The 19684-nt window shown below is 40.2% G+C and overlaps 1 protein-coding gene across 1 annotated transcript in view; it reads right to left on the bottom strand.

Annotated features, from left to right (window-relative positions):
* Positions 1-19684, bottom strand: part of pla2r1 (phospholipase A2 receptor 1) — a 120667-nt gene that overhangs the window by 16134 nt on the left and 84849 nt on the right. Inside the window, exons 18-22 of the mRNA XM_048599216.1 lie at positions 12753-12903; positions 10278-10516; positions 9984-10152; positions 5021-5182; positions 1648-1770 (exon numbers count right to left, since the gene is read on the bottom strand). Of these exons, the coding sequence (XP_048455173.1) occupies positions 1648-1770; positions 5021-5182; positions 9984-10152; positions 10278-10516; positions 12753-12903 (844 nt within the window). The remainder of the gene's footprint in view (positions 1-1647; positions 1771-5020; positions 5183-9983; positions 10153-10277; positions 10517-12752; positions 12904-19684) is intronic.

The following is a 19684-nucleotide window of genomic DNA, read 5'->3' on the forward strand; positions in this document are numbered from 1 at the left end:
CCCACTTCTGACCTTATGAAGGAGGGAAGATCATTGATGAAGCAGCTAAAGATGGTTGGACCTAGGACATTACCCTGAGGAACACCTGCAGATGTGTCCTGGAGCTGAGATGACTGACCTCCAACAACCATGACCACCTTTCTATGTGTCAAGTATGACTCCAACCAGAGGAGAGTTTGCCCCCTGATACCCATTAATTCTAGTTTTGCTAGTGTATATTGATGCCACATTCAGTCAAGTGCAGCCTTGACGTCAAGGGCTGCCACTCTCGCCTCACCTCTGGAATTCAGCTCTTTTGTCTATGTTTGAACCAAGGCTGTAATGATGTCAGGAGCTGAATGGCCCTGGTGGAACCCAAACTGGGCGTCACTGAGCAGGTTATTGCTGAGCAGGGGCTGCTTGATAGCACTGTTGATGACACCTTCCATCACTTTACTGTCTCAGCAGCACGTTACCAAAATGTTTCAGTAACAATAATGTGAATTAGTTTAAAGTACAGGCTAAGATCTTATTATGGACTCTCACGTAACTCAGATTTAATTTAACTAGTTATTAAGCAATATGGAATAAAAAAAATTAAAAATATAGAAATTTCTGGAAAAACTCAGCATGTCCAGCAGCAGCTGTGAAGAGAAAGCAGAGTTAAAATTTGGCTCCAACCACACTTTTTGATAACTGAAAGTTCATCAAGTTGTGGATCCGGAACATTGACTCTGCCTTTTCTCTATAGATGTTGCCAGACGTGCTGAGTTTTTCCAGCAATTTTTGCTTTTGATTCAGATTTCCAGCATCTGCAGTTCTTTGCTTTTTGTTTACCGAATAGAATGATTTTGTTTGTCAAGACTGAGCCCATGTCTGCCAAAGATGTCATGTGGCATGCTTTCCTACTTGGTGTCAGTAGTGTAGACTGATACCAACAGAAAAGACTGGGAGCAGTGAATCTACCCAAGGCACTCAAGATAGTTCAGCTGGATGTGAGCATGTCATAATAAGAGAATTATGTATTTCAGCCAAGTTCATGCTGATCCTTCAATTAAATGACCTTCTGAAGATCAACACTTGCAAAATGCTTGGAAAATGGTGGACCTGCAGTGCTTAATTTCCTTCCTAATAATTTAATGGACTGAAAATCAGGGGCTTCACACTTCACTGACCTTGACGACCTGAAGATCTGTACTTGAAGCAACAATTTGGGAATAAGTCATGTGTAGAGCAAATGAGCAAATTTTTGTTTTACTTGGAAAATACATATTAAATAAATAGAAGACTAACACACTACATAAATAATCTTATATTATTAGCTCGGAAATCTGTAAAAGGCACATTTTATTTACATATTTAACATCTCATTGCAATAAAACAAACAATAGATGCTAAAAGATCTGAAGCAAAAACAGAAATTGGTGGAGAAACTCAACAGGTCACTGGACTCGAAAAGTTAACTCTGTTTTCTCTCCACAGATGCTGCCAGACTTCCTGAGTTTCTCCAGCAATTTCTGACCACATTGTTCTGAGTGGATATTAAAGTAGAACATGCAATAAACGTTTATCGATACTTATAATGAAATAGTTAACTTTTTTGAATCAAGGCATAAAAGTACTTTATCCTTGACTTTACCTCATTCAGTACGTTTAATCATTACTTACCAATTATGTCAAATGTGATGCCCAACCAAATCTCATCTACAATGTGGCTATATGTTCTGATTTGTTCAAAAACAAAGTTGTTTTCCTCTTCATCTTTAACATGTAAAATAAAAGACTTTGTAGCTGCAAGAGGTAGAAGTATGGAGTAAGTTACAGTGCATTTTAAAAATAACATTCTATATGTTTTTTTGTTTGCTCTAGCAAGTTATTTACTTGAAGAAATAAAGTTCTATATAGTTTAAGTATTCATAAATTTACATTGTGGTTGAAAGATTAGAAAATATGAAATCAAGGGACCTGACATTCCTGTGTTCACTGATCTTTGCTAGAAAATAGACATGAATAATGAATGGCAGAATGTCAAGCAAAACCACAATTGATGATTCTTTCACATTTAGCACTGCTTTCAATATTCCTGTCACTGCAAAAAAAAACATTTGGTGCGGAGGAACTCAGCAGGTAAATTTGTTACAAAACATTTGAAATGTCATTAAAAGAAACATCAAGCATTCCATAATTATACAGGTGTGCTGAAGGGTGAGTGCTTTTCTCCAGGCCAAAGATCGAGTTAGGATGAAAAAGCAGAGATGGTTCTGGAAAGTGGTCCCTGAATTAAAGAGTGCTTGGAAGTAGCTTTGAAATATCAGAGAATTGAGAGGGAAATCACGATGCATAGAAATAATACAGGAGGGTATCTGTTGTCCTGGCAAAAGTTCTTAGAGACGTGGAACAATGGTAGTGTTTAGGAGTAAGCTAGGTGTTAGCTTTGCTGAATAAGGATCTATAATGTTGGAGCACTACTGGGAGGAATAAAAAGTGTGGTACTGGCATTCAGGGCATGGGGTCCAAGTTCAAACTTCTGGAAAAACTAAACAAAAGTTAGCATTTTGGAGATAGATCTTACAGCCACTGGGTGTAGATGGAGATTGAATAATAATAGGGAAGGGACGTGGGAAATTGAAAACTGTCAAATTTACTGTCTGGGTCTCTGCACCAGCCTTGACACTCTAGTGTTTCCTAGAAAAGCAAGTTGAAAATTATTTGGTAATCTGCGAGAGTTGACTTTTATACTTTTTAAAAGCAAATTATGGTTATACTTAGAGATAGTAGGAATTGCAGATGCTGGAGAATCTGAGATAACAAGGTGTAGAGCTGGATGAACACAGCAGGTCAAGCAGCATCAGAGGAGCAGGAAAGCTGACGTTTCGGGCTTAATTAGCTGTCAGCTCGGAAACTTGAAAGTTGAGCTCTGCCGAGAGAAAATTGACATGGGTTCCATAATCAACTCCCAATTCTTGATCTTACTGATGTCCCACATACATTGCCACATGTCTTTGGTGAATATGCAGATGTTTTGAGAATTTTGATTGCTAACCAAAATGGTTTTTTGGATTTGAGAGCTTCTGGAGATGCTCTAAGCATTTTCAACATAAGTTTACTAAGCCTTGTACGCTGGTTACTGCTGCTATTCTTTGGGAGGAATAACAGGATATGCCTGTTAGAACAGGCATTCAGACTGTCCGTATATGTTTAATTACCCTATTGATTATGTCTGCAGTACAATTAGGTTGCAGGCTAGCACGATTTGTATGAACATTTTCTGTCAATACTGGAGTATGACATTTTGCAACTTAGAAAACATGGTGAATGACTTTAGGGTCCGCTATCCAGCTAATAGCAGTCAAATTGTGAATTAAGGTGATCTAGCCTTTGTCTTGGCTGAAGTTAATGCTGTGTGACTATGATTCAGAACAATTTCAAGATTGTCTGCAAAGTCCTCTTGCCAGGACCATCGATTGGAGCACTTAAGTGATAAGAAAAAAAATTGTCTGATGATCTGTACAAAGCTGCCACATCTTATAACTGGCTTGGAGTCGTTTGATCTCTGAGGCACACCACTTGTTATATCTTGCCAACCTGTAGAAGACCTATTCATGCTTACTATCTCTTTGCTGTTGGTCGGCAAGTCTTCTATCCTTGCCAATACAGCAACCCTATGTTTTTATTTTCTGCAATAACCTTTGATGTGGCAATACCTTCTGGAAAACTAAATACAGTACATCCACCACCCCTTTATCCATAGGACCAGTTACCTCCTCAAAGAACTCTAATAGATTGCTCAAACATGATTTTTCTTTCACAAAAACAACGTTGACTCTGTCTGATTATCTTGAACATAAAGCTGCAGAATCCCAGAGAACTATAGGGCTTCTCTCTCCTTAAAGAGAGATGACTGATGGTGAGTTTAACCTGAGAGCCACCCTGACAGCCATCATGCCTCAGTTGAGGAGTGAGGTTGAGAAGTTGAGACCTTCATACTGAGTTGGATGATCATGTTGAATGGCAAAGTCAGGCTCAAAGGGCTGAATGGCTTACCCCTGTTCTAATTTTCTATGTTTCTATGAGCCCCATTTTAACGCTTCAAAAGCTTTGTTTGGCTCTTTTGCCAAAATCATGACTTTCTTTAATCAGATAATAGCCCATATTTAAACTGTTCACCTCATTCCTTTTAAAGCCCTGTTTAATCCAGAAAGTGTCCAAACAATTTAATATCTTCTAGTTTCTCACATGGTGCATAAATATAAATATGTTGAACCAATTCAAGTAATTAAGCCGCATTGCAAACTTAATGCCCAAGATAGATTCAGTCAGGGATGACTAAAACAAATATACAAACTTGATTGTGACAGATGAATGATGTTTGTTGGAGGATAAATGTATTAAATAAATAACTTTTATTTGTAGATCACTAATACAAAGGAACGCATTGAGCTAGTTATAGAATCTTTAACATTGTACTTCCTGAGCATGGAAACATCTGAAAAATGATAAGGTTAAAGAGCAGATTGACTAATAATATTATTTGGATCAGATAAGTTTATTGTCATAAATATCTTACAACTGAAAAAAGTGCATCAAAACTACATTTATAATTTAGAACTGTTGGAATGATTTGAGCACTTGTGAATTTATTATTACCTTTAAAGTATTGTAAAGCATATTACATAAGCTGGCAGGAGCCCTTGTGACACAATGGTAATGTTTATCTCTGGCTTGGAAACTTTGGGCTTGAGTCTCAAGTCAGGACACGTTGTTCATGAAGTGTAACATGGCCAAACAGACAGATTGTCAACCTGGAAATCCTTCCAACAGGCAGTCACGGTGAGAGAGTCGACTTGTCAGCCATATTGTAGAGAGCAGTATCAACTCACCTCAGCACATTGCCCAAAGCCTACACCTATTTAGTAGAATTCCACGGCCCAACGCTCAGAAACAAGGTACATAAACTGCAGTTCTGGGTGAGCCCATATTTCCATTAACATGCACAGTACTTTCGATTTTATACTAGGTTTTACAGGGTGAAGTGACTTACCCAAGTTTCCACAAACCTCTTTAGCTTTTTCCATTGTTAAGCTTGAAGAATTGTATAAAACCAAGTCGAAGAGATAACAATTGCCTCGAAATGGAATCCAGGGTAGTTCTTTAGATGCATTCGGGCACTTCACTTTGTAAGCTGGGGAACTTGAGGTTGCAGCTGTAAACAGTAGATTAATTAGAAATATTTAATGAACTGACTTCTCTTCCACACCAGGGAGCTGATATTAATCCAGACCAACTGGATGCCTGTCAGTAGGCAACCAAACTCCTTTTAATATACAAAGAGTTTTTAAACATTGTATAGTTTGCAATTTGAGAACATAAGTGAGTGAAGTGTGACCCACATGATTTAACCACTTTTACTATGACTCAGCTTGAAAAAAAATAAGTATGCTTTGTGGTCTGGTGGGGGTGATTGATGGGCGTGGGGGCAAGAGTCAGGGAAGCTGGTGGGAACAGGGCAGGAGGTGAAGCAGTGTTCTCCTGCCTTGGGCTTCCCCTCTTATTTTTCTGTAGCCATACAATGTTGTGTACCAGTCCTGAACCATTTGGCACCATTGCTCACGGGTATTATTTTAATTAAGGCATGGGCCTTAAAATGCCCTTAGACTTTTCTAAAATAAAAATCTGTTCTTGTATGTGGGCATGGCTAGCAAGGGCAGCCTTTACTGCTGATCTGTAACTTCCCTTGAGGAGATTAGGTTTAGAGTTAGTTAGGCAAGTGTTGAGCTGCCTTTTTGAACCAGGGCAGTCCATTGGAGTAGGTATGCTCTCACAGTGCTGTTAGGAAGACAGTGCCAGAATCTTGAGCCAGTTACACTGGAACAACACTGATATAATTCTAAATTGAGACAATATGTGGTTTGAAGGGAAGTTCATAGGTGGTAGTGTTTCCATGTATCTGCTTCTCTTTGTCCTTCTAGGCAGTAGAGGTTGTGGCACTAGAAGCTGCTGGTAGGAAAGCCTTTGAGTAATTGATAGAACATACCAGTGCCACTATACACTGGGGGTGGAATGAGTGAATATTTTGGTTGATAGATGGATTGAGGCTGCTTTGTTCTAGAAGGTATCAAGGTTCTTGAGTGTTTTTGGGGCTGCACTCATCCAAGCAAGTCAGGAATATTCTATCGTACTCCTGACTTGTGCCTTGTAGATGGTATTAACAGGGTTTATAAGTCAGGAATTGGCACTCACTGCTGTACCAGTCTAATCCCCTAGGAAGTGGACCAGAAAGGCAAGAAAGCTCCCTGTTTTGCAGGCTGAGACCTCGAGATGCTGGTGGATGGGGTGGTGGAGAACGTTTCCTGCTGACTGGCAAAGGTGGCCCTGTTCCAGATTAATAAAGAATGCGCAGCAGTGCAGGAAGAAGGTCAATAATCTTCTGCGCACTACAAGGCTAAGTGCCACCTTATTCTCTCTGTTATCTTACACTTGCAAGGCTACTGTTTACTTGAGCCCTGTGACTAAACAAGGTTCATGAACTACAACTCTCATTATTGCATGGGGCATGTCCACTCAATTGCTCTCACCCAATTCATATTCCCTTACCACTAACTCTTGATGACCTTGAGCTTCCTATTTACTCACTGTGAACACCTAACCACCACTAATTGTTCTCCATCACATTAATCCCTCATTTTTCTATTATGGGAAAAAATATTTTCTAACTAGGCCCAGAGGGCAAAGACTGGCTCGAGGGTTGGTCAAAGAAGACTGTGACCACTCATGTGTCGACAAAGACCTTCCTGGGAAACTAAGCCATTAAGCTTCATTGTGCTTTTGATTGCCACCCATCCTTGATCTGCACATACGTTTATCACCTTTACACAATTAATTCCTTATCCTCTCTTATGTGGGCACTAGCAGCACCCAGTGAATTGCCTCCAAGAAGAGACCCTCAGCTCAACCTCCACCTCCAAGCAAGGATATACTGGCAAGGCTTTCATGCACACTGTCCCCCAGCTCAGAGACATTCACCTTGATGGAGTTACTCTTTCCAGATTAGACTCGAAAGTACATCACTGACACATTCCCACAGCTGATAAGGGAGCAACACCCCTAGTTCTGATACTCGACAAACTCAGAGCGGGCATGGGACATGCTCAAAAGGTAGTACAAGCAACCAGAGGTCATAGTACATTGGTACTAATGACATAGGCAGGAAAAATGATGAGTGCAAAGAGAGTTCAGGGAATTAGGCAGTAACTTGAATAGCAGGACCTCTAGGGGTGGCATTGCGGGATTACTCCCGGTGACATGTGCCAGTGAGGCCAGGAATAGGAAGATAATACAGTTAAATACATGGCTGGAGAGCTGGTACAGGAGGGAGAGCTTCAGATACATGGATCATTGGTCTGTCTTCCAGGGCAGGTGGGCAGGTGAATCTTGTACAAGAAGGACAAGTTGCACTTAAACTGGAGGGGAACCAGTATCTTGGCAGGGGGATTTGCTTGTGGCACCTGGGAGAGTTTAAACTGTGCGTATGTTGCGCCACGTGTGTGTGCCTGTGTGTTTTTTGGGCAGGTGGGGGAGTGGTGGAACGCCAAAACAGAGCATCAGCATGTGAAATGACTGAGAAGTTAGAGACTAAGGCCAGTAAGGCTAAGAGGAAGAACAGACAGGGAGTGGTTACTGATCCCAGCAGGACTGGTGGTCTGAAGGATATTTGTATTAACACGAAGCATATGACAGGTAAGGCAGATGAAGGTAGAGCTTGGATTAATACAGAGGAAGTGATGATTACAGGTACAGTTACAATATTTAAAAGACATTCGGATAAGTACATGAATAGAAAAGGTTTGGAGGATATGGTCCAAATGCAGTGAAGTGGAACTAGTATAGTTTGGGAACATGGTCAACATGGACTAGTTGAACCAAATGAGCTGTTTCCATGCTGTATGACTCTATGACTCTATATGAGGTGGGTGAGGAAATTGGTGGGGCCTTGTATGAAATTTTGCATCCTTTTTAGTCACAGGAGGGGTCATAGAGTACTGGCGATCAACCAAAGTTGTTCCTTTGTTCAAGAACGGCAACTGGGATTATCTGGGAAATTACAGGCTGGTGAGCCTTATATCGGTGGCAAGAAAATTAACTGGGGACAGGATTTACTCGTGTTTAGAAAAATATGGACTTATTAGCAACAGACAGCATGGCTTTGTGTGGGTGAGATTGTCTCTCACAAACTTGATTGAGGTTTTTGAGACTGTGACGAAGGTGATTGATGAGGGTGGGGTGGTTGATGTTGTCTACTTGGACTTTAGCAAGGCCTTTGACAATGTCTCTCCTGACAGACTGATAAAAGAGGTGAAGTCACCTGGGATCCACAGTGAGCTAGTAAAATGGATACAGAACTGGCTTAGCCAAAGGCAGAAAGTAGTGGAAGGGTGTTTTTCTGATTGGAGATGTCTGACGAGTGATGTTCTGGAGGGACAAATGCTGGGACCACTATTGTTTGTAACATATGTAAATGATTTGGAACAGAATATAGGTGGTTTGCTGAATAAGTTTGAGGATGACACAAACTTTGAGGGTTGGGTGGTAGGAGGTAGGTGTGGATAGTGAGGTGGATAGCCAGACGATACAGCAGGATATAGATAGGCTTGAGACTTCGGTAGGGAAATGGCAGATGGAGTTTAATTTGAACATATGCAAGGTGATGTATTTTGGAGGGTCTAATGTAGGAGAGCAGTATACAGTAAATGGCAGAACCCTTAGATTCATTAACATATGGAGAGATCTACTCATACAGGTCTGTAGTTCCTTGAAAGTGGCAACACAAGTGGATAAGGTGGTCAAGAAAGCGTATGGCTTGCATGCCTTCATTGGTGGGGCAATGTATGGAAATTGGCAAGTCATGTTGCACATTTGGAATATTACGTACATTTCTGGTCACCACAGTACTAAAAGGATGTGGAGGATTTGGAAATAGTTCAGGGAAGGTTTACCAGGATGTTGCCTGGTTTGGGAATGTATTAGTTGAGGAGAGACTGGACAAACCTGGTTTGTTTTCACTTGAAATTCGGAGGCTGAGAGGGGAGACCTGATAAAAGTTTACTAAATTATGACAGCATAGACATAATGGATAGTTGATGCCTTTTGTCCAGGGTGGAAATGTCAATTACTAAACGGGCATAGGTTTAAGGTAAAAGGGGGAAGTTTAAAGGAGATGTGAGAGGCAAGCTTTTGAAAACAGAGGATGGTAAGTGCCTGGAGGTGGTAAAAAGAGATATAATAGCAATGTTTAAGAGGCATCTTGACAGATACACGAATAGGCAGGGAATAAAGGGATACAGACCATTTAGAGGCAGGAGATTTTTAGTTATCTTATACTGCTGGCTTGGTGGGCTGAAGGGCCTGTTCCTGTGTTGTACTCTTTTTTGTTCTTCAACTGCAAGAGACCGGGCACCTGCTCAGCCCCCAGAGCATGATCCCATTCTAGATAGTCTTACCCATTAACGATGGTCAAATTGCACAGAAAAGCTCAGGAACAGCTGGCATGTTTGTCAGAGGCAGTTAATACTTGAATTGAATGATGGAAGAGTCCACCAACATTATCAGTATTGAGCTAGCTCTTCTTCATACACTTCACCTCCATCACCGCCCGCAAGTCCTGAACTCCAACGGATTTTATAATGCTGAACCCATCAGCGAGGATCATAATAGCCCACCCAGCACAGCAGTGTGTCATTTCCAACATTAACTTCTGGATTTCTCAGTTTTTTTTTTGTTCACTTGGCGGAGGTTGACATCATTTGATGGGTCAACATTTATTGCCTATTCCTAGACACCCCGGAGAAGGTGGAGGTGAGCTGCCTTCTCAAACCACACTTATTACAGAAGCCGGAACTGCATTTTGATTAAGACCCTTATAATTCATGGACCCTGACATCCTCACTATTATTGTCTTCACAAAATCTAGGTCTTGGAATTGAAGGGCTTTGAAGCTGAATTCTTACTTTGTAAAACTTGGCAGAAAGCTCCTGGCAGTTGAGTTTCACAGTTAGCGGTCTTCCAGTAGCCATTTATATCCATGTACCCACAATCCTGAGATGAGTGAGGATCTTCCTCCGCCCAATGACTGAATATATTGCTACTACCATCTGACCAAATAAAGCTTTTTCCATCCTGTGAACAATGAGAAGTATGAATAACAAGAACATTAGTATAATACCATGCATCTCCTCACTTTCGAAACACAACATCACTCAATAAAGTTTAAATAATTAACAGTAGTAAGGATTTGGACATACATCTGGGCTGGACAGTCCTATCCAATGCGGGTGTGACAGCCTATTCACAACGACTGTGAGAAAAGCTTGGTGGTATTGATCAGTGATGCTGACCAGTTCAGTACCTCTTTGTCGGCATTCATTTAATGCTTCATACCACGTTACATTCTTCTTAATCAGTTTGTATGTGTAGTTTCCATATGCAAAAGTATCAAGTATTGGATAGAGAGATGATGCATTGATATGGTGGATAGATTTATCTACAGAGAAAATAAACAAACATGGCGGAACTTACAACTGTGATTCCAGGCAAGTAGCGAATGTCTGCATTGGAAGAATAGTTAGAAAGATATTCTGCATGACTGGTACTGATGTTAAACATTATCGCATCAGTAGAGGTATTACAGCATTAACGGAGCTCTCTGACAGTATAATACAATTGGACATGGAAAGGACTGTCACTCACTCCTGCCTCTGAATCACCAAGTTCAAACTTCAAGTTCCACTCCAGGACCTGAACACAAAAGTCAAGGCTGACACTCCAGTATTATATCACGAGATTCTTGTACTCTTGAAGGTGCCATTTTTAATGAAAAGAGGCTCCATCTACCTGGTCAGGTGGATGTAAAATATTCCATGACACTTCTCAAGATGAGCAGGGGAATTACCATTGGGATCCTGTCCACTATATATTTTTCAATAAACATCATTAAAACAGATCATCTGGTCATCATCACGTTGTAGCTTGAGAGACTCTGCTGTGTGCAATTTGGTTATTGTGTTTTCCACACTTCAAAAGTACTACTTTGGCAGTGAAATGTTTTGAGATATTTGGTAAAGCAAGATACAAATGCAAGCTTTTTCAAAAAAAAAATTCACAGAGCATACAGAAGCCAAAGAACAATCCTCCATCTAAGAACTTCCTGGACTCCACCAGTATCAAAGCTTCCTATCAAAGATCTCAGAAAGGAAAATGTTATAAGATGAACACTGGCAGTGCTTAAACAGATCACAGATGTTGGATACCAAATAATTTTTTTTAAAAAGCCCAGTTATTAAGATTGTAAGTGTGCTCATGCAGTCATCCTAAATACGGCAAAGGCTGCATCAAAAAGGAACTTTCATCTAGACATGTTGAATTGACTGCCTCACTCCAAAATTCTTATATGCTCAGAAACTCCTACAGGTGACAAACCTCCCCAGCAGTGAAGACATTTTCAAGAACTTCAAAACTCTTCAATTAGAGGCAAGTAACGGCACCATTCCTCATCGGGCCCAGATCAAATTTGTGATTATGGCATATGCTATGTGATTTGTTCAGTATTTTACATATTTCAGTAAAGACTGAGATAGATCAGTAAAAATGTTCTCTCTCTCTTCTCAGAGAAAACTATTAATCTTAGATTGCTAGATCAGGAAAACTCCACTTCTGATCTATTTAAAACAAGACACCTTACTGGATTTTATTTTCAAGTTGTCCATTTCTGTACAATCTTATCTTTAGCTATCGAAAAAAGTGCTTGTATTTGTATAGTGCCTTTCAAAAACTCTACTCCTCCAAAAGTATTTTACAGGAAAAATGCATTAAAATGTATTCTCCTTCTTAATGAGAAATACTGCAGCCAATTTGCACATGACATACATTTCAAGGAATGCAATAAAGGCCCTATAATGTACTTATCATTTTTATTTTTAAAAGTGGCTAATCTTGATGGAGAAACTGTTTTTGAAAGCATCAGAAGAGCTCCCCTGCTCTACCTCAGAATACTGGAATTTTTTTTATATGCAGCAGAAAAATAAGATGGGGCCACAATTCATTTGAAGGCTAGCACCATTGACACTGTAGCGCACCCCCGGTACACACTTGAGTGTCTGCCTGTGTATTATATTCCTAGTCTCTGGCATTGAACCTGAAATCCCTTTGTCAAAGGCAAGACTATAATGAGCTGGGAGACAAAAGTCCAAACAGCCTCAATGTTTCTACTGCATTGGATTTTATTTGGTTCTTATTCATTTTTTCTTTTGCAACTACTTTAGCCTCAGGACAGTACTTCCAGATCATTTTCTTTCCGTATTTTTGAATGCAAGGATAAAATAATTAATTAATTTGGTATCACCTATTTTTTTTTTAAATCTGGCTTGTAACTCCTTGGTGGAATCTTTTCAAAGAAAAACATACCGTTTTTAACATGAAATTTACACATATTGAAGGTGAGCTGTGAAAGCATCTATGAATCACTGCCAGAACAGACTGCCACGTTCTTCTATAAACATATTTATTAATCAAGGAATAATTTATATCTTTTTATGTCCAGGAATTAGACTATTAGACAATAGCTCATCAATTTTATGACTGTGTGTTTAACATGAACTTTGTTAGGACTTGAATTTCCAAATATTGAAGTAAAGGCTGGCATTTACTACATGCCTCAAGGCTAAATGTGCAGTCATTTGTTCATTAAAATGTAACTGTGATGAATCTCTGAAGAATCTTACCTGGGTACTTTTGACAAACAAAACCATAATGGTTCGTATTACAAGTTCTTGTGTACCACCTTCCTGTGGAATGATAAGCATGACTATTGGATAATAAAGCACACCTTTTTGATTCCTCTTGTAAGATAGGGCTATTAAGATGTTCTGAAGTCTACAAAAAAAATTACAACAAAGTTAGCTGTTATAATTAGCGAAGTTTCAGACATATTTTATGTAAACGTCCTTCAGAAAATATTCAAAGATAAAGCAATTCAAAGAACTTATCCTTCAGTACTTGTTTAGCAATAATCCCATAACAATCGAAGGTCTTAGCAATTGTTCACTGCTGTTTCAAATTGGATTGTGGAGATCAAACATTGCCATTTCTGGCTCCACTGGAAAAATAGCAATAGACTGTTGACCTCTGCTTTTGTACTGGGTGTCCAAAGTCAGGTGGATTGTGTTGCTTACAAGTGCTTGATGGATGCCTTTGTCTTTTGGCCCATGAAAAAGGGATAGGAGATAATAAAACAGCCCATGAAAGCTCTTTTTTAAGTAGCCTCAAAAAATTATAATTCTTGTCTAGTTGGCCTCTTTTTAATGAGGCTAATATTAGTTGTACTGCTGTCCTACTTGTATCAGGGCTCAAGCCAAGTGGGTCTCATTTCTATTGGTAAGCAAACCTGTATGTAGAGCTCATTTCATCTTGGTTGTTGAGGAGTAGAATGGCTGTTGCCAAGAAAGTTCTTTCAAAGGGCTAAGTTTCAGGTGCATGCCTATTCCGTCCACATACATCCAATATGCTGCTACCATAGAGAACATTTATACATATGAATGAGGAACAGAAATAGCCTATTCTGCCTCTTGAAACTGCTCTGCCATTCAAAAAGATCATGAATGATCTATTTGGGTTTTAATTTCCACATGTCCGTCTATCACCATAATCTTTGATTACCTTACCTAACAAAAATCTACCTTCACCTTAAAAAACACATTGTGATCTCAGCTCCACCACCTTCTTAATCAGTGAGTTCCATAGTCTCAGAATCCTAGAAAACAATTTCTTTTAAACTGCATCTTAAAAGGATGATCCCTGGTTTTTAAATAATGTCTTCTACTTATGGATTCACAAGAGGAAACATAATTTCTACATCCACTGTGCCAAGACCATTCAGGATCTCGTATACTTTGATCAAGTTACCTCTCTCTCTCTTCTAAATTACAATGAAAACAAGCCCATTAAATAAGGAGATTAAAACTGCACATGTCATGTTTATCTTCACTTCCTCTTGTAACAAGGTATAGCATTCCATTTGCCTTCTTAATCATGTGCCGTATATGAATAATAATATTTTTTGATCTGTACAGTGGAACCTCAGAATTCTGTGGTCATTCACATTTAGACATTGTTCTGCTTTTTTATTCTTCCTGCAAAATGAACAATTTCGCATTTTCCACATTATACTCCACTGGCCAGATTTTGTATACTTACTCAACTTACCTATAATCAGTCTACATCCTCTCCAAGGCCTCTTCACAACATACTTCCTTCACATCTTTGTGTCATCTGCACATTTAGGCATCAAATGTTTGCTCCCCTTATCTATATCATTGACACAAATTGTAAAATAGAGGCCCCCCCTCAAACCCCTGCAGGACACCACTCATCATGTTCTGCTCACCAGAAAAACTCTTGGTACACTGCCAGTCAGCCAATCTTCTATCCATACTTGTATGTTACCCCTACACCATGTGCTTCTATTTTATGCAATAAAACTTGATGTGGCACCTTGTTAAGTGCCTTCTGAAAATCTAAGTACAGTACATCCACGTACTACCCTTTATCCACAGTGCACACTACTCTTCAAAGAACTCCAATAAGTTTGTTAAACATAACTTCCCTTTCACAGAGTCATGCTGACTCTTCCTGATTATTTTGCATTTTTACAAGTGATAATCTCAATAATCAGTTCTAACACCTTTCCCATGACAAAGACCTCCAGCTAACTGGCTATAATTTGCCTCTCTACTTTCTTGACGAGAGGGTTTATATTTGCTACCTTACAAACTGATGGGACATTTCTAGCATTTGACAAATTTTGGAAATTTAACAGCAATGCATCAATTACCTCACTAGACACCTATTGTAAGACCCAGAGACTTGTCTGTCTGAAGCTTCATCAGTACCTGCCAACTGTAATGTCACCAAGTTCCTCTCTTCATTTCGCCTCCTGATTTGCAATAATTGTTGGATTTTTTTATACTTTCTACAGTGAAGACAGAATTCAAGTTATTTGCTCATTTCATCCATCATTAGATTATCTACAATTAACTTCCCATTCCCTCTCTGTATAAATGATTAACACTCACTTAATTTAATCTTTTCTATTTTAGACACCCATAGAAACTCTTGCTATCCATTTTAAAATTGTAGCTAGCTTCCTGTCATCCTCTAATTATTTTCTCCTGATTAAGCCTTTAGTCATTCTCTGTGGTCCTGTACATTTTGACCAATCATCTATCCTGCTGTCATTGTTATGCAATTGTATTTTTTCCCTAAGTTTGATACTGTCCTTAACTTTTTTATTTAACCATGGATGGTGGGTTCTTCCTTAGGAATTTTTCTCCATAGTAGAGATGTACTTATTCCGAGTGTTCTGAACTATCTTCTTAAATATCTGCCACTGCTTCACTATTTATCCATCAATGTTATAACCTAGTTCACTTCATTATTATTCTACTAATTGCAGCCTAGGATCACAGCCTTGTTTCATGCCTAGTTGATACTTATAGGAATAAATCTCTGTTGCTAATACACAATTCCATTTACTTGAAAAGATGGTAATCTATAATGGCAAGTTGAATTGCAGATGAAGGTGCATTTTAAGAAAGGACACATTGTCATTAAAAGATTGAAATTTTTGCCATTGTCACTGACAAATAGGAGAGGTGAATTGAATTACTTATACTACTATTCTGCCTGTAACCAAAGTGGTTTCTAATTATTTTTTATTTTCTTTTCCTTTTTAAAAATAGGTTGTGTGTTTTCAAAATCCTATTTGTGATGTCTAATTTAAAGATGACCCACGCAAATTCTTTTGGGTTAAAACAAATAACAAATTAACATTTTCAAATTACAGGACAGAATCCTAACAATATTTCTGCAATTTGAGTGGGAAATTTCAATATCATGTTTCTTTCTTTATTTCATTCCTAAAATGTTGCTTATTTTCTTCAAAATATCTTTGCAGTTATATTCCAGTACTATCTAGTATTAATGATGTAATGTGCAGAAAGTGGGGAAAAAAAAAGAACAAAATTTTTCTTTAAACATAATTATGTTGTTTATATTTTTGGTAAATAGACATTTTGCTGGAGTGACAACATGGCTACACCTGATCATATGATGCTAGCTGACCACAACCTTTGGAAAGTTAGAATCATGAGTAATCAGTGTATTCAAGCTTACATCATCATCCTGATATGTCACACTCCTTACATTGTACAAACATTCCAGCCATGCCAACACATATGAAACAGATGAAGAGTTCTGATGAAGAGTAACCAGACTTGAAACATTATCACTGCTTTCTTCCCACGGATGCTGCCAGGCCTGTTGACTTTTTCCTGCAATTTCTGTTTTCGAACCAGAGACCAGATGTCCACACCATCGAGTTCAGGTCAAAGGAAACCACTGAAACACTTAATGACCTTACAATTAGCTGTTACAAAACAAAATGACTTTTGATGAAGAACATCAAAAACACTTTGCTAACTGAAATAAAACAATGAACTGCGGATGCTGGAAATCTGAAACAAAACCAGAAATAGCTGGAGGAACTCAGGAGATCTGGTAGCATCTGTTGAGAGAAAGCAGAGTCAATGTTTTGAGTCCAAAGACCCTTCTTCAAAAGGCTTTGTCAATTTAAGTGGCTCAACACAAGATCCGAGTTGCATGACAGACATCATTGGGTTTTGAGACAACAAGGTGCAGAGCTGGATGAACACAGCAGGCCAAGCAGCATCACAGGAGCAGAAAGGCTGACGTTTCCGGCCTAGACCCTTCTTCAGAAATGGGGGAGGGGAAGGGGGTTCTGAAATAAATAGGGAGAGAGGGGGAGGCGGATAGAAGATGGATAGAGGAGAAGATAGGTGGAGAGGAAACAGACAGGTCGAAGAGGCGGGGATGGAGCCAGTAAAGGTGAGTGTAGGTGGGGAGTTAGGAAGGGGATAGGTCAGTCCAGGGAGGATGGACAGGTCAAGGGGGCCGGATGAGGTTAGTAGGTAGGAGATGGGGGTGCGGCTTGAGGTGGGAGGAGGGGATAGGTGGGAGGAAGGACAGGTTAGGGAGGTGGGGACGAGCTGGGCTGGTTTTGGGATGTGGTAGGGGGAGGGGAGATTTTGAAGCTTGTAAAATCCACATTGATACCATTGGGCTGCGGGGTTCCCAAGTGGAATATGAGTTGCTGTTCCTGCAACCTTCGGGTGGCATCGTTGTGGCACTGCAGTAGGCCCAGGATGGACATGTCATCTGAGGAATGGGAGGGGGAGTTGAAATGGTTCGCGACTGGAAGGTGCAGTTGTTTATTGCGAACCGAGCGTAGGTGTTCTGCAAAGCGGTCCCCGAGCCTCCGCTTGGATTCCCCGATGTAGAGGAGGCCACAACGGGTACAGTGGATGCAGTATACCACATTGGCAGATGTGCAGGTGAACATCTGCTTGATGTGGAAAGTCTTCTTGGGGCCTGGGATGGGGGTGAGGGAGGAGGTATGGGGGCAGGTGTAGCACTTCCTGCAGTTGCAGGGAAAAGTGCCGGGTGTGGTGGGGCTGGAGGGGAGTGTGGAGCGGACAAGGGAGTCACGGAGAGACTGGTCCCTCCGGAAAGCAGATAAGGGTGGGGAGGGAAAGATGTCTTTGGTGGTGGGGTCGGATTGCAGATGGCGGAAGTGTCGGAGGATGATGCACTGGATCCGGAGGTTGGTGGGGTGGTACGTGGGATTCTTTTTTGGTCGTTATTGTGGGGACGGGGTGTGAGGGATGAGTTGTGGGAAATGTGGGAGACACGGTTGAGGGCGTTCTCGACCTCTGAGGGGGGGGATGTTGCGGTCCTTGAAAAACGAGGACATCTGAGATGTACGGGAGTGGAATGCCTCATCCTGGGAGCAGAAGCGGCAGAGGCGAAGGAATTGGGAATAGGGGATGGCATTTTTGCAGGAAGGTGGGTGGGAGGAGGTGTATTCTAGGTAGCTGTGGGAGTCGGTGGGGTTGAAATGGATATTGGTTTCTAGGTGGTTGCCCGAAATGGAGACAGAGAGGTCCAGGAAGGGGAGAGAGGTATTAGAGATGGTCCAGGTGAACTTAAGGTTGGGGTGGAAGGTGTTGGTGAAGTGGATGAACTGTTCGAGCTCCTCGTGAGAGCATGAGGCGGCGCCGATACAGTCATCAATGTAACGGAGGAAGAGGTGGGGTTTAGGGCCAGTGTAGGTACGGAACAGCTTCATCAGTCTGCTTATACACCAGAAGAGAACATCATAAGCAGCTTGAAATATAGCTAACAGCTGCTTTAATCTCATTTGCTCTCAAAATTCTGATTCTGGAGATCATCCTATATTTTTGCCTGCGAAATAAACAACTATGAATGAAAGAATGAAAAGTGATGTTGAAATTTTCCACCCAAGTTACAGAAATGTTGTTATGCTTCTGTCCTGTAATTTGAAATTGCTAATTCATTATTATTCTACTAATTGCAGCTGAGGATCAGACTCTTGTTTCATGCCTATCTGGTGCTTATGGGAATAAACCGCTGCTGCCAATACACATTCCATTTACTTGAGTGGATGGCAATCTATAATGAGGAACATGAGATGTTGAGTGAACAAACCAAATGACTAAAAATGCAATCACAGCACAAATAAGTTATTTCCAAATGGAAAACAAATAAATTCTTCGTAACAGAAGATTCATAGTCTTGATGTAAAAACTTAAAATAGCCAATTCTTAATCATTGATAGGTAGGAAAATAATGCATTTAAATCTTACATAGCAGCCTCTGTATATTATGACACATTAGTAATAGTACTTCTGTCCATGATATCATTGTTATTAAAAAAATTACTGAAAATGTAATGATTACTAACCTGATTTAACTCACGAAACCATTGTATGAAAGCCAGACCAGTTTGTGCAATATATAGTTACATGCCCAATCACATACATATTTGCCATGTAGACACGTATACATATAATAAATATTATATAAATACACACACACACACACAATTTATTCAACTGTCTCTCCACCACCCCCTTCTATTTTAAAACTCTTTAAAATGCACCTTACTGACAATGGTTTTGAATAAAGGGAGGATACCATTTCGCTCTTTAATAATCACATTGAATTTTTACGATCACCAAACTGCCCTTTAATGGAAAAGAACAACAATTTTGTCAATCCCTGTAGGCTAACTGTGTTACAATATGTAATCTTGTATTTCTTTTAGATGTTTTGACAAAGGGAATTGGGTAAGTGAGATGGCTGAGTGATAGACTTCGTAGCTCTCCCAGGAATTATCTTCCAGCCAACAACTACATTCAGATAAGGGGTAGCAGGAACTGCAGATGATGGAGAATCTGAGATAACAAGGTGTAGAGCTGGATGAACACAGCAGGCCAAGCAGCATCAGAGGTGCAGGAAGGCTGACGTTTCGGGCCTAGACCCTTCATCAGAAATGGGGGAGGGGAAGGGGGTTCTGAAATAAATAGGGAGAGAGGGGGAGGCGGATAGAAGATGGATAGAGGAGAAGATAGGTGGAGAGGGAACAGACAGGTCAAAGAGGCGGGGATGGAGCCAGTAAAGGTGAGTGTAGGTGGGGAGGTAGGGAGGAGATAGGTCAGTCCAGGGAGGACGGACAGGTCAAGGGGGCGGGATGAGGTTAGTAGGTAGGAGATGGGGT

The sequence above is a fragment of the Rhincodon typus genome, chromosome 7 (assembly GCF_021869965.1).
Source record: "Rhincodon typus isolate 14 chromosome 7, sRhiTyp1.1, whole genome shotgun sequence".
NCBI lineage: Eukaryota > Metazoa > Chordata > Chondrichthyes > Orectolobiformes > Rhincodontidae > Rhincodon > Rhincodon typus.